Source organism: Oncorhynchus mykiss, chromosome 10, assembly GCF_057628025.1.
Source record: "Oncorhynchus mykiss isolate SJ-2025 chromosome 10, ASM5762802v1, whole genome shotgun sequence".
In the NCBI taxonomy this organism is placed as follows: domain Eukaryota; kingdom Metazoa; phylum Chordata; class Actinopteri; order Salmoniformes; family Salmonidae; genus Oncorhynchus; species Oncorhynchus mykiss.
The window spans coordinates 32,969,379-32,983,026 of NC_143031.1; the positions used below are offsets into that span (position 1 = coordinate 32,969,379).

A 13,648-nucleotide genomic window follows, 5' to 3' on the forward strand; every position below is an offset into this window, starting at 1 on the left:
TATTTAACCTGAGGACAGCAGGGGTGGCTAGGACTACTCTCCCTCCCTGACTGCCTTGGCGTGGTGCTGTCTTGTGTCATATACTGTATATAGTGATGTCATTACGCCTGCAAATTGAACAACCTGTCCACTCTGACTTTGGCTCACGTCCCTGTCAGTCGTAAGTTGACGGTGATTTTATGACGGATGAATAGAGGACTGGCGAGAGGGAGGTTAGAGGACTGGCGAGAGGGAGGTTAGAGGACTGGCGAGAGGGAGGTTAGAGGACTGGCGAGAGGGAGGTTAGAGGACTGGCGAGAGGGAGGTTAGAGGACTGGCGAGAGGGAGGTTAGAGGACTGGAGAGAGGGAGAGGTTGCTCTCTGCTCTCCCCATCTCTTCCAGATGTTCGTCATTCTGCCTTCTCACCGCCCACGTTTCATCTGCCTCTCCACACACCTTTCCACATTAGCACAGACGTCTGTTAGCATGGAAGGATGATAACCATTATGTAAAGAATAGTCCAAAGGGAGAAGTTAGAATGCTTCAGAAATGCTTCAGTCTCCCTGTAGGGTTGTAATTCTCTGCCTTGTCCAGAGACATCAAAAACTAGAGAAACATGGGAATGGATGAATAAAAGCGATATGCTTGGTTATGGTACGGTTCAGTAGGATATGGTTCAGTATGATATGGTTCAGTATGATATGGTTCAGTATGATATGGTTCAGTATGATATGGTTCAGTATGATATGGTTCAGTATGATATAGTTCAGTATGATATGGTTCAGTATGATATGCTTGGTTATGGTACGGTTCAGTATGATATGGTTCAGTATGATATGGTTCAGTATGATATGGTTCAGTATGATATGGTTCAGTATGATATGGTTCAGTATGATATGGTTCAGTATGATATGGGTCAGTATGATATGGGTCAGTATGATATGCTTGGTTATGGTATGGTTCAGTATGATATGGTTCAGTATGAAATGCTTGGTTATGGTATGGTTCGTTCAGTATGATATGGTTCAGTATGATATGCTTGGTTATGGTACGGTTCAGTATGATATGGTTCAGTATGATATGGTTCAGTATGATATGGTTCAGTATGATATAGTTCAGTATGATATGGTTCAGTATGATATGGTTCAGTATGATATGGTTCAGTATGATATGCTTGGTTATGGTATGGTTCAGTATGATATGGTTCAGTATGAAATGCTTGGTTATGGTATGGTTCAGTATGATCTGGTTCAGTATGATATGCTTGGTTATGGTATGGTTCAGTATGATATGGTTCAGTATGATATGCTTGGTTATGGTACGGTTCAGTATGATATGGTTCAGTATGATATGGTTCAGTATGATATGGTTCAGTATGATATGGTTCAGTATGATATGGTTCAGTATGATATGGTTCAGTATGATATGCTTGGTTATGGTATGGTTCAGTATGATATGGTTCAGTATGAAATGCTTGGTTATGGTATGGTTCAGTATGATATGGTTCAGTATGATATGCTTGGTTATGGTATGGTTCAGTATGATATGGTTCAGTATGATATGCTTAGTTATGGTATGGTTCAGTATTATATGGTCAAGAATGCTCTGTTCGCTGCTAAGGTATGCTTTGTTTTTCCTTCCCAGCTGAGATACCAGCATGGCCTGTCCACTCCAGACCTCCGTCAGACCCTGCCCAACCTCAAGAACTTCCTGGAGCACGGCCTTCTAGTCCGATGGTAAGTACTTGTATAAGTGCACTCTCATTCTCTCACTGTCTTACTAGGCCACCCCACATAGCACTCTTGCTCTCACTATCTCTTACTTTACATATTTTTTCACTTCAGATGGTTTCAGTTGAAAATATTGGTGAACACAGCAGTGTATGTTTCTTAGGGGTTCTTCAAAACCAGCCTAAGGAGTTCAGAGTTAAACTCCACATGCGTTTGAACTTACTGTGTTTGTGTGCAGCTATTTCATGGGGTCTGAAGGACGTCAGACATTCATTCAGATCTGCCGAGCCTCAGGCCACAGACATTGAATGACGCCACCATAGAACCTGAGAATCAGTCCATAGTAGAGACTTTCTCAGACTACAGCCGCCAGTTCAACCATCACAGAACATTGACTTGAATGGGAATACCTGTTCTAGTAATTCTAATTCTATGACTCCAACCATCCAGCACACAGCCCTATAAAAGGGGAAATTATCTTCTTTGATCTGCTCTGCTCTCCCAGGGTCAGCAAAAGGGGAAAATGTGTTTTACAACCTTAATTGAATAACCTTTTGTTTTGAAAGGAAAGAGGCCATTTTAAAGCAAAGCAATTGAATCCTCCATATCCTCCTAATGGGAAGTGGAAGCCCTTAATAACCCTTTACACTCATGGGAATTGTCCTATATGGATAGGGCTAAATTGAACTGTTTGTAACAGAAGAAATATGAAAAGCAGATGCATAACCATGGTAGCAATTGAAAGGGAACAGTTTGGAGATGATGGGAAAGTTATTCATCCAAAGGTGAGGACACAACAGTTCACCTGACACAAGACTGAATCCAAACATGACACTGTTGATTTAATGTGCATTTTACATTTACTGAACTTTTTGCTACATTTGTTGATAATGAAATCTGACAATACTCTGGATACATTCAGTAGCATGATAAGAATATTCCTGGGAAAATGTGGGTAGGTGAAACATAAGACAAACATTTCTTACAAGGGTTATAAATCGTAATCTGGGTCAGGTGGGCATCATTTGAAAGTTATAAAATACAATATTACAGTGTTAGGCTTTCCCAATGCAGTTCAGGGAAACAGATCATCATTTTGGTGCGCATAGAAAGGAGTCATGATTGCATTCAGGTGCTTGTGCCGGGACTAATTTTCTTCACAATAAACAAACAAAGGCGCATTCTGTTCAGAACAACCCAGGGTATAACACCATGTCCTCTTGTAACTGTACATCAAACAGAGTGATCATACACATTGACAGTGTATATTACATGAGTTTTATGATTTGGGATGTGAAGTGCACATTTTGTATGACATCAAAGTTGTATTTATTATAATCCTCAAGGTCTTGTCTTTCAAAATACATTGTCCTCTTAATCGAAACCCATTCAGAGCTGCGAAGCGCAGACACTGAGCTCTGACCGGCTGTCAGTCAAAACCCATTCAGAGCTGCGAAGCACAGACACTGAGCTCTGACCGGCTGTCAGTCAAAACCCATTCAGAGCTGCGAAGCACAGACACTGAGCTCTGACCGGCTGTCAGTCAAAACCCATTCAGAGCTGCGAAGCACAGACACTGAGCTCTGACCGGCTGTCAGTCAAAACCCATTCAGAGCTGCGAAGCGCAGACACTGAGCTCTGACCGGCTGTCAGTCAAAACCCATTCAGAGCTGTGAAGCACAGACACTGAGCTCTGACCGGCTGTCAGTCAAAACTCATTCAGAGCTGTGAAGCGCAGACCCTGAGCTCTGACCGGCTGTCAGTCAAAACCCATTCAGAGCTGTGAAGCGCAGACCCTGAGCTCTGACCGGCTGTCAGTCAAAACTCATTCAGAGCTGTGAAGCGCAGACCCTGAGCTCTGACCGGCTGTCAGTCAAAACCCATTCAGAGCTGTGAAGCGCAGACCCTGAGCTCTGACATCATGTACATCATTTTACTGTTCACCCTAAACAAATGTAGGCGTTTATCGGTGCCCAAATCTGCCATTTTCAACCAGTATACTGGTACGAGTGTAAAGGGTTAAGATAGAGGAAGATATATGAAAATGGCTGACCCGGCGGTGTGTCGTGAGGCTTGGGAGTGGAGGTCGGGGATTCAATGACTCCTTTCCTCTGGGTTCTGGGGCCCCACTCCACTGCCAGACAATGAGGCCGCAAATCAAATCAGATTTTATTTGTAACATGCACCGACACAGGTGTTACCTTACCATGAAATGTTAACTTACAAGCCCTTAACCAGCAATGCCGTTGTAGAAGTAGAGTTAATAAAATATTTACTAAAGTATTATTTTTTTTGGAATCAATCAAAAAGTAACACAATAATTGTACACAGGGGAACTAGGGTTCCACTGTGTTGACTCAGGTGTCCCTTTCTGAGGACCGTAAAAGTTATGTTTCTGTCTCCGGAGCTGGCCATGTACACATACACACAGGCGCTTATGCAACATGCACCCATGTGCACACATACACTACATCACCAAAAGTATGTGGACACCTACTCGTCGAACATCTCATTCCAAAATCATGGGCGTTAATATGGAGTTGGTCCCCCCTTTGCTGCTGTAACAGCCTCCCCTCTTCTGGGAAGGTTTTCCACTAGATGTTGGAACATTGCTGCGGGTACTTGCTTCCATTTACTCACAAGCATTAGTGAGGTCGGGCGATTAGGCCTGGCTCGCAGTCGGCGTTCCAATTCATCCCAAAGGTGTTCGATGGGGTTGAGGTCAGAGCTCTGCAGGCTGGTCAAGTTCTTCCACACCGATCTTGACAAACCATTTCTGTATGGACCTTCCATTACGCGTGGGTCTTCCCCAAACTGTTGCCACAAAGTTGGAAGCACAGAAACAGCCCCAGAACATTATTCATCCTCCACCAAACTTTACAATTGGCACTATGCATTGGGGCAGGTAGCATTCCCCTGGCATCAGCCAAACCCAGATTAGTCCGTCGGACTGCCAAATGGTGAAGCGTGCTTCATCTCTCCAGAGAACGCGTTTCCACTGTTCCAGAGTCCAATGGTGGCAGGCTTGACATTATGCATGGTAATCTTAGGCTTGTGTGCGTCTGCTCGACCATGGATATCCATTTCATGAAGCTCCTGACAACAAGTTATTGTGCTGACGTTTCTTCCAGAGGCAGTTTGGAACTCGGTGGTAAGTGTTTACACTCTTCAGCGCTCGGCAGTCCTGTCCCGCTTGTGTGGCCTACCACTTCGCGGCTGAGCCGTTGTTTCAGCTTACAGTTGACCAGGGCAGCTCTAGCAGGGCAGAAATTTGACGAACTGACTTGTTGGAATGGTGGCATCCTGTGACGTTGCCACCTTGAAAGTCACTGAGCTCTTCAGTAAGGCCATTCTACTGCCAAAGTTTGTCTATGGAGAATGCATGGCTGTGTACTCGATTTTATATACCTGTCAGCAAGGGGTGTGACTGAAAAAGCTGCATCCACTAATTTGAAGGGTTATCCACCTACTTTTATATATGGTGTACATGGTTTTGTTTCCGTCTTGAGAGCCTGCCTTACCCATACACACACACACACACACACACAGTGCTAGAACATTCGTCAGGGGGCGGTGGCTGGCTGCTCACACTAAGCTCAGACTGTCTGTGTGAGAACCTTTAGTCTTAGCTGGCCATAAGTTCGGTCCTCGTCACAGGACCCACATAGTTCTCCCCTCTAACCGACTCAGACAGTAGGTACTGGGGGACCGGAAGGTGGCCTGACTTTGGGACTCCACCCTGCAGTAGTGAAACACTGAAACAGGGAGGACATGCATTCAATTCTACTCTCCTTTTGCATGGGACTTATTTTATTGACCCTCCTCACAACCGTATCACTTCCAGTTCTCCCAGCCTTAAAAAGCCTCAATTTAGATACTATTTCCAGCGGAGGGGCCAAGCGAATGAAATATGGACAGCTGCAGGGAGTTAACCGGTAGACTGAGAGGGAGAGAGGTTTGATATCCGTTCCCCTCTCCTCCCCTCTATACGGGGCGAGGAGATGTCCAAGGGAACCGTTTCCATCCATGAACTGTAGAGATGTTTCCCTCTCCATATATTGCTAATTCAACATGCACAATAAGCTGACTAGGAGGGATCCTCTCATGCATGGGTACATGGGATTTATCCAGGGGACTTCATTGGGAAATATATGGGTGTGTTTAGGGTTTGTACTTTACAGGAGACTGTGTGTCTTCTTTAATGTTTCTAAACTGATCCCTTCCTACTAAAACAGTTGCAAACAGAGTCTAGACTTCTGTCGATCTCAGTGCCACTGTAGACACAGGTGTATAGAAATGGAAGGGCTTGTGAAGGGCTTGTGAACCTTGTCCTCTAATGTTACAGAACCAAGCATGTGGATAAGGGAGCCAGGGTGAATGCTAAACTAAAACCGAGGGACTGAAAAGACAGTGTTAAACATTAGACATTACCAAAGGCAGTTCTACTTGCTTTGTAAATGAAACCGCCCCCCAGAGATTTTGAAGAACCCCCCCCCCCCCCCAAAACCCCTGGTGAGAGAACAGTGATAACAGATGTAAAGCTGGACCCCTCCCATCTGCCTTCAGTTATTTACTGATACTAATCAGTACCAGTACTCCTGACCATGTTATTGGTGATTTGGTCTGAACCTGCTTGGTTGTTTCTCACAGACACACACACAGACACACAGACAGACAGACACACAGACGGACGGACGGAAGAAAGGAAATGTTTAGCCGTGTGTGACTGACAACCAAACAGGTTCAGACCAAATCACCAATAACATGGTCAGGAGTACTGGTACTGATTAGTATCAGTAAATAACTGAACATGCATTGTGGTGAAGCTGTTAAATGTCATCGTACAGCACAGTAGGTGTTTCTTTATGCGGATATTATTGTTCCAGGAAAGGGATGGTAATTGTTGAGATAGTAATAGCAGACGCCTAATGTTGGGGAGGAACTCATGCAGTATAATGAATCAAATAAAACGAATGTGCTTGGATGAGTGTGAGCATTCCTACACAGATCGACGCACGCACGCACACACACTGACAGACACACACACACACTTGGCTGTGAGTTGTAGGGTGTGTGTGTGCGTGTGTGTGTGTGTGTGTGTGTGTGTGTGAGCTGTACAGTGGTCCCTATGGATGAGATCACCTCTGGAGGAACGCTCCTCACCACCAGGCCTCTCTATGAATCAGACACCCCAGTCCAGCACAGAACAGACCTGCTCTCCTTTGTGTCGCTGAGACGCAGAGTACTGTACTAACAAGGCCAGCCGATATCATTAATAATTGTGATATTGCATTGACTCCCGACAGCTATTACCTTGTAATGAACAGAATGTAGACAAGAAGTCACACTATCTGTTGTACTGTGAGACAGTGTGGGATACTGTAGTTCTCACCTCTGTTTGGAATGGGTTGCTATAGCTAGGCTATGTCTTTATCTCTGTGCCATACAAAACTGCTGAGAATAAAGTAAACTACAATGTAGTCACTATTGACAACAATGTTGGTGTTTATACTATCAACTTGTACAATATGTTGTACATGCTGTGCTATGGTGATGTGGAGACGAATGTTAAGTTCTCCATCATCAAAGGGCCAGACTTGGAGACAGGAGATGTTCACTTAAATTCCCCTCCACCCCCCGTAGTGAGTATTACAATATTTCTGTTATAGCATTTGGTTTAGTAGTTCCTGTGGGATTTTCAGTTTCAATGACATCAAAGCCTGAATCTTATCTGACATTGTGTGTTTTGGCTCTGATCACGGGTCCTTAACAGGAATTGGATATGAAAAGAGCTATGCCTTGAAGTTGAAATGAGGCCTGTCTGAGGATAAGACAGCGGAAAATGTTTGGTTTAGTAAATTCCTGGCCTACCTGGAATATCCAGGGCTGAGTCTGACACGGCAGAGAGGAAGAGAGACCCGCTTTAAAACAAACATGTTGGGGGAGAAGTGGGCATATCTGCTGCTGAACCCGCCAAGTATGAGCCTAATGGTTTAGGCGGAGGGCTCAGGTAGCGTTTATGTGGTGAAATCATTGACAAGGAAGTCTACCAGTGCTTGGAGAAATAGTCAAACTTAATGATGAGTTAAAACGTCCAGAGTGGGGCCTCCCGAGTGGCGCAGTGGCCTAAGGCACTGCATTGCAGTGCTAGCTGTGCCACTAGAGGTTCTGGGTTTGAGTCCAGGCTCCGGTCACAACCAGCCGGTCACAACTGCTCTGCCGTCAGATGTGCTGCATAAAAAAATATTATGACCACGCATTGCAGGAAATTTGTCTGGGCTAGCCTCGATCACCTCTCCTTCCAACCCCGCAACCCCTCATCCTCTCTACTACACTCTTGATTAAGGTGCTTAATTTGACAGATGTTGAAAGGAACCAATTTGGAGGGGAACTTAATGTAACAAACAAACGTGCTCCAAACAAGAAATTCTCTTTTATCCAGGCCAGGGAAATTGTGAAATCTAAACATTCCCAGAGAAGAAGAAGTGGCCATATGTTTTACACAGTCTGGTTGTATATCATATTACTGTGTTTCTGGGACGAGGCCGAAACACATGTAGGCATCTGTGTTGGCCAGCTATCTCCTGGGTCCAAACCTAGGTTCTCCTAAAGCGGACATGGATTTCTGTGTGGTAGGGGCACTGGGAGAGAGCCAGGGAGAAACTAGAAGGCCTGATATTAATTCATATCAGAGATGGGATCAGTCTGAGCTCTTGCCCCGAGGACGTCATTCAGTGAATAACGGACTGAATGCAGTCATTAGCTTGTTATAAATTACAGATGGAACGTTTGAAACTCCTGCTTAATAAACAGTACAACCTGTCCTCTGTTTGGTAGGAGCCCAGCCTGGGCCACGGTGTGGTTTCGCTCGCTGGAATGATAATTCAGTTCAAAATCAGTTCAAAATAATAATAATATATACACTACCGGTCAAAGGTTTTAGAACCCCTACTCATTCAAAGTTTTTTCTTTATTTTTACTATTTTTTACATTGTAGAATAATAGTGAAGACATCAAAACTATGAAATAACACATATGGAATCATGTAGTAACCAAAAAAGTGTTTAAAAAAAATCTAAATATATTTTATATTTGAGATTATTCAAAATAGCCACCCTTTGCCTTGATGACAGCGTTTCACACTCTTGGCATTCTCTCAACCAGCTTCACCTGGAATGCTTTTCCGACAGTCTTGAAGGAGTTCCCACATATGCTGAGCACTTGTTGGCTGCTTTTCTCACCCCAAACCACCAACTGACGACCGCAGTCAGCTTGCAGGCACGCCACAAGGAGTCGCTAGAGCACGATGAGACAAGGAAATCCCGTCCGGCCAAACCTTCCCCTAACCTGGACAATGCTGGGCCAATTATGCACCGCCCCATGGGTCTCCTGGTCACGGCCAGCTGTGACATAGCCTGGGATCGAACCCGAGGCTGTAGTGGTGTCTCAGTCTGTTATTATTCCCGTCTTCCAAACCATCTCAACACACACCAGAATGATTTTGTTTAAGAGTTCACAGATACAAATCACTAATGGCAAACCATTTGTCTTTGTCTTGGAGAAAACTGATCAATAGTTTTGAACAGCTTGTTGTTTCTATTTGACTCGGTTTATGGGATATATCGTCGTTAATGGCCAATGTGAAGGCAATTGCAATTGCATTAGATGTTTTCTGATAGACGGTGAGTAAGTACAGCACAGGACATTCCCAGTTTTGGCTCAAAAGAAGAGCACTCATGCCAGATTACTGGCATCTACTCCTTATCTATTTGCTTTACCTTGCATGAATGTTTGACCTCATCTTATGTGTTCCTGTAAGTGCCTTATTAAATGCTGTCCATGAGAAGTAATTATCATCGGGTATGACATTGGCCATCCACTGTGTGCATGTGTGTGTACTCTACGGGTCCTCCTTTATAGAGCGGTCTGTAGATTGGGTGAAAACCGCTGTCTTGTCTCGTGACTCCCTCATCAGGAATGAGCCGTGCACGTATGGGTTTTTAAACCCTGTGTGTGAACCCTGCATCAATGCCCAGTGCTCTACTGTCTCCACAGGGGGTAGGGGCCACAGTCAGGACCCTCTTTACAAGCTACCATGTGTTGAGTCCTGAAGCATTCCATCAAACAGTTAGGCAATGACCAGTCAGTCGTGTTTGAAACATCCCCTGGCAAAGGCCTTTATGTCCTCTGTGTGTGTCCTGCTGTCACATGCTAGACTAGACTATCTAACAGACAACCAGGCATCTGATACAGGGACACCAACCCATTAAGCCATTTAACTAGCCAGGATCACTTATCCAGGCTCCTCTGTTTTCTAACCAGCCACAGGTGGACCTCTAACAGCACAGGGGCCCAATTTCACCTTTGACCATGTGAGATATGCCACCAATGACTCCTCATACCTGAATGAACAGGTTAAGTATGGCTAAACAGGGTGGTGACGTTGGCCTTTTTTTTAAAGTTAATTTACAGTTGGGGTTAGCATAGGACGAATGGGGGTTGCAGTCTACAGATGAGATCTGCACTGCCACGTCCGTTATCTGTTATTCCGCAAAAATGTATTGAATACTTTATAGGAGGCATGCTGTGAGCTTCCACTCTGCAGGGCCCTGCTGTCACATGAGCTGAGCAAATGTTTTTTATGTAATAATGGGGAGTGATTTGCAGTGGGCCAGCTGTCTGGGCTCTGGATCAGGAGGGGGAGAGATGAGATCAATGCAGAACCATGTCCGATCAGAGAGGCCTGGAGGCTGGGCAGGGGAGGGGGGCCTCCCTCCCTCTCTCCATGACCCTCGTTGAATGTGAAAGACTTATGAGCATATCCATCAACTCTTTCTTTCTCTCCCTACCTCCCTCTCTCTCCTCTCCCACAGTGACCGGCACCATGTCTCCAGCTCCATCCCGGTCCCGACAGGAGCCAAGTCTCAGCTCAGTGTCTCGGCTGCGTCCGAAGTGGGCTTCCCCACCCACACCAGCTCTCCAGATCCGGGCTCACTGAGGAAAAGGGCCAGTTCCGAGGCAGACAAGCAGAAGTACAAGGCCTCCCCTCCTCCCAGCTACGACACGACCATGTCCATGGACCAGCCCCAGAGTGCACCGCCCGACCCCAACCCCTCCCCCAAGCACTTGTCCTCCTCCCTGGACTCTAGCATTGACCTGGCCAAGACTCTGGAGGTTCAGGGACCAGCCCTGGGGGAGGGAGAACGAGAGGTAGAAAGAGAGGTAAAGGAGGTTGTGGAGGAGCAAGAGCAACAGCCCTCCGGCACTACCACAGGAGGCTCAGATTCCCCCACTCCGGCTGGAAGCACCACCAGTGAGCAGCATGCAGACCATACCATGAACGGCTCAGTAGTGCCAGGCGAGGAGCTGGGGGGGCCCGCAACAGGGCTAATGTTGACCATAGCATTAAACCCAGAGATGTGCTGCTCAGTGGAGCAGGCAGAGGAGATTATGGGGACAGAGGCCACAGGCCTGGGTTTAGGGATGGGCCTTGTGGATGGGGCCAGGCTGGAGGACTACCCCTGCATCCCCGTGGAGCACGCCGTGGCCGTGGAGTGTGACGAGCAGGTTCTGGGCGAGCTGGATGCCGCCGGCTTCGAGGAGTTCTCCCGCCGCATCTATGCACTAAACGAGAACATGTCCAGCTTCCGCAGGCCACGCAAGAACTCTGAGAAGTGAGGACAGGTGGGACCTTAGGGGTGAGGACAGGAGTCACATGGCACATGAGTCAGGGACATGAACATAGTGCGGGGGGGGGGGGGTCCTGTGTGTGTGCTTTGGTATGATTGTCCCTCTCCCCAAGCAGCAATAGAAAAACAAACATAGGCGCTACATTATCTGGAATGATGACCAATTTGCACTTCTCGAAAAATATTTCTAGAATCCTTTAAATGAAATAAAGCGAATGTTTGTGATTGAAACGCTTCCTGGGCCTTCTTCTTTCAGGGTGCATGGCAGTGTTGTGAGATGGAGAGTGTGTGTGTGTGTGGTAACTACACACATAAAATGCATCCTTCCTTGAAGTAAGCAGTGATCTAACATGAGTGGGTTCATGAAAGCTATAGTCCCTACTTGTACCTGTACAGTCCTGCTAAATCAGTAATGACTTAAAGGGAATGAGGAAGGAAAGGTTCATTAGAACAGATCCAAAGCCAGAGCCATGGCTGACAAAGGAAATTACTTACAGCAAAGACCTATCCGACCTCTGACCTCTGTCACCTATTAGGAAACCGACCAGTCACTAGGCCAGGGCAGCTTAGACCGTTGGCCCAATCAGATACTCCATAACTGTTACACCTTGCACCTCCAGGTCCATCAAACCCACCAGCCATTGGACAGGGCTGCCCTGTCTCTATCTCCAGGGGCCATCACTGTTCTGTTCTGGTTGAGTACGAGAAGAGAAAAGAAAAGAGAGGAGCAAAGCAGGCAGGCTTGAGCTCATGGCACATGGCAGGGATACAGTGCAATTTTTCTGTCTTTCTCCTCCATACCTGCTTTCTCCTTATTTGACTATTTTAATAAGCACCATTGATATAAGTATTGATATGAAGTCCAATTATCCAGATATTATTCAATAGACCAAAACATGAATGATGTGTACTGTATGCTGTTGAAATGTTGCACTCAGACCCTACATATTAATGACACATAATGACCTTTTTTACATTTTAGTCCGCTTATCTATTTTGTCCGCTTTCTTTTTCTTTTCCCTGTTGAACTACTTGTTGTTTTCTTGCGTTGGTGTCCATTGGCCACTATGTGTGTTATCTATGTCTCTCACTGCATTTGTTTGTTTGTTTGCTTGTTTTAAAGGAAATCATGGTTTCTCTTTTCATCTCATGGGCAGTCAGTCATTCATTGATATTGTCAAGTGTTAATGGTCATCAGCCCTGGGTTCAAATCTTTTAAATATGTACATATAATCTGGATCTAACTGTGTCCCCTCTGGAAAGGACCAGAGATCCCTGTAGACAGAAGCTGATATGGACAACTGATTTACATACTGCCCACCGTATACAACATAGATGGACTCGCAACAAGCCCCCTAAAAACATCCCAATTTTTATTTTTATTTTTTGGGGGGGGGGGGGGGGGGGGGGTGTATTATGATCAAGTACTGTGGTGGATGTTGAAATGTATTGTATTTAAAATGAGAGATTAAACCATTGTAGGTCATTTCCATTAAATGCTATACAGCATGTGACCTTGTACATATACTTTTGTATGGAGAGTTTTTTGTTAATAAAGACTTACAGTCCAATAGCATGGATGTATGTAGCCCCGTTTACACTGTGGTCTACCTGTGTTTGTTTCAGAGGTGTGCGTGCGTATGCCTTTTATTTCACCTTTATTTATCCAGGTTAGGCTCGTAATCTCTTGTAACATAACTGGTATTGTAGCAGCTGTCAACAGACTGTGAGATAGGACAACTTTACAAGTAACTTTGTTCTGGTGCGCTGAGTTCTTGTCACTGATCCTTTGGACAAATCACAATTTCTCAGGTGTTCGCATCTTTTGAATTTCAGAAGGGGAAGGAACATTTGGCCCATAGGCTTGCCTGTAACTTGCAAAGAGATGGAGGTGAAGCTACCGCTCTGCCCCAGAACATAATCAAGCATCTGATGCAATTCTCAAGATTTTAGTTCTGGGTTTCTGAGATTAGGCTGTGTTTAGACAGGTAGCCCAAATCTGATCTTTTTTTCCCACTAATTGGTCTTTTGACCGATCACATCAAATCTTTTTCATGTCAGATATTTTTCAGGGCTGATCTGATTGGTCAAAATCCCAATTAGTGAGTAAAAAAACTGAATTGGGCTGCCTGTCTAAATGCAGCTGTTGAAATCAAACCTATTTTGTATGAGAGACCAATGCATGTGTGCATGCGCGTGTGAGTGCATTATTGAGTCAGGGATGGTGTGTTTGTGAGTGTATGTATGTT

General features: G+C 45.3%; 1 protein-coding gene across 1 annotated transcript in view; it reads left to right on the forward strand.

Moving 5' to 3' along the window:
- Nucleotides 1–12,997, forward strand: part of LOC110533664 (UV radiation resistance-associated gene protein) — a 138,579-nt gene extending 125,582 nt beyond the window's left edge. The window contains exons 14-15 of the mRNA XM_021618097.3: nucleotides 1,625–1,716; nucleotides 10,584–12,997. Of these exons, the coding sequence (XP_021473772.3) occupies nucleotides 1,625–1,716; nucleotides 10,584–11,388 (897 nt within the window). The 3' untranslated portion in view covers nucleotides 11,389–12,997. The remainder of the gene's footprint in view (nucleotides 1–1,624; nucleotides 1,717–10,583) is intronic.
- Nucleotides 12,998–13,648: the final 651 nt, after the last annotated feature.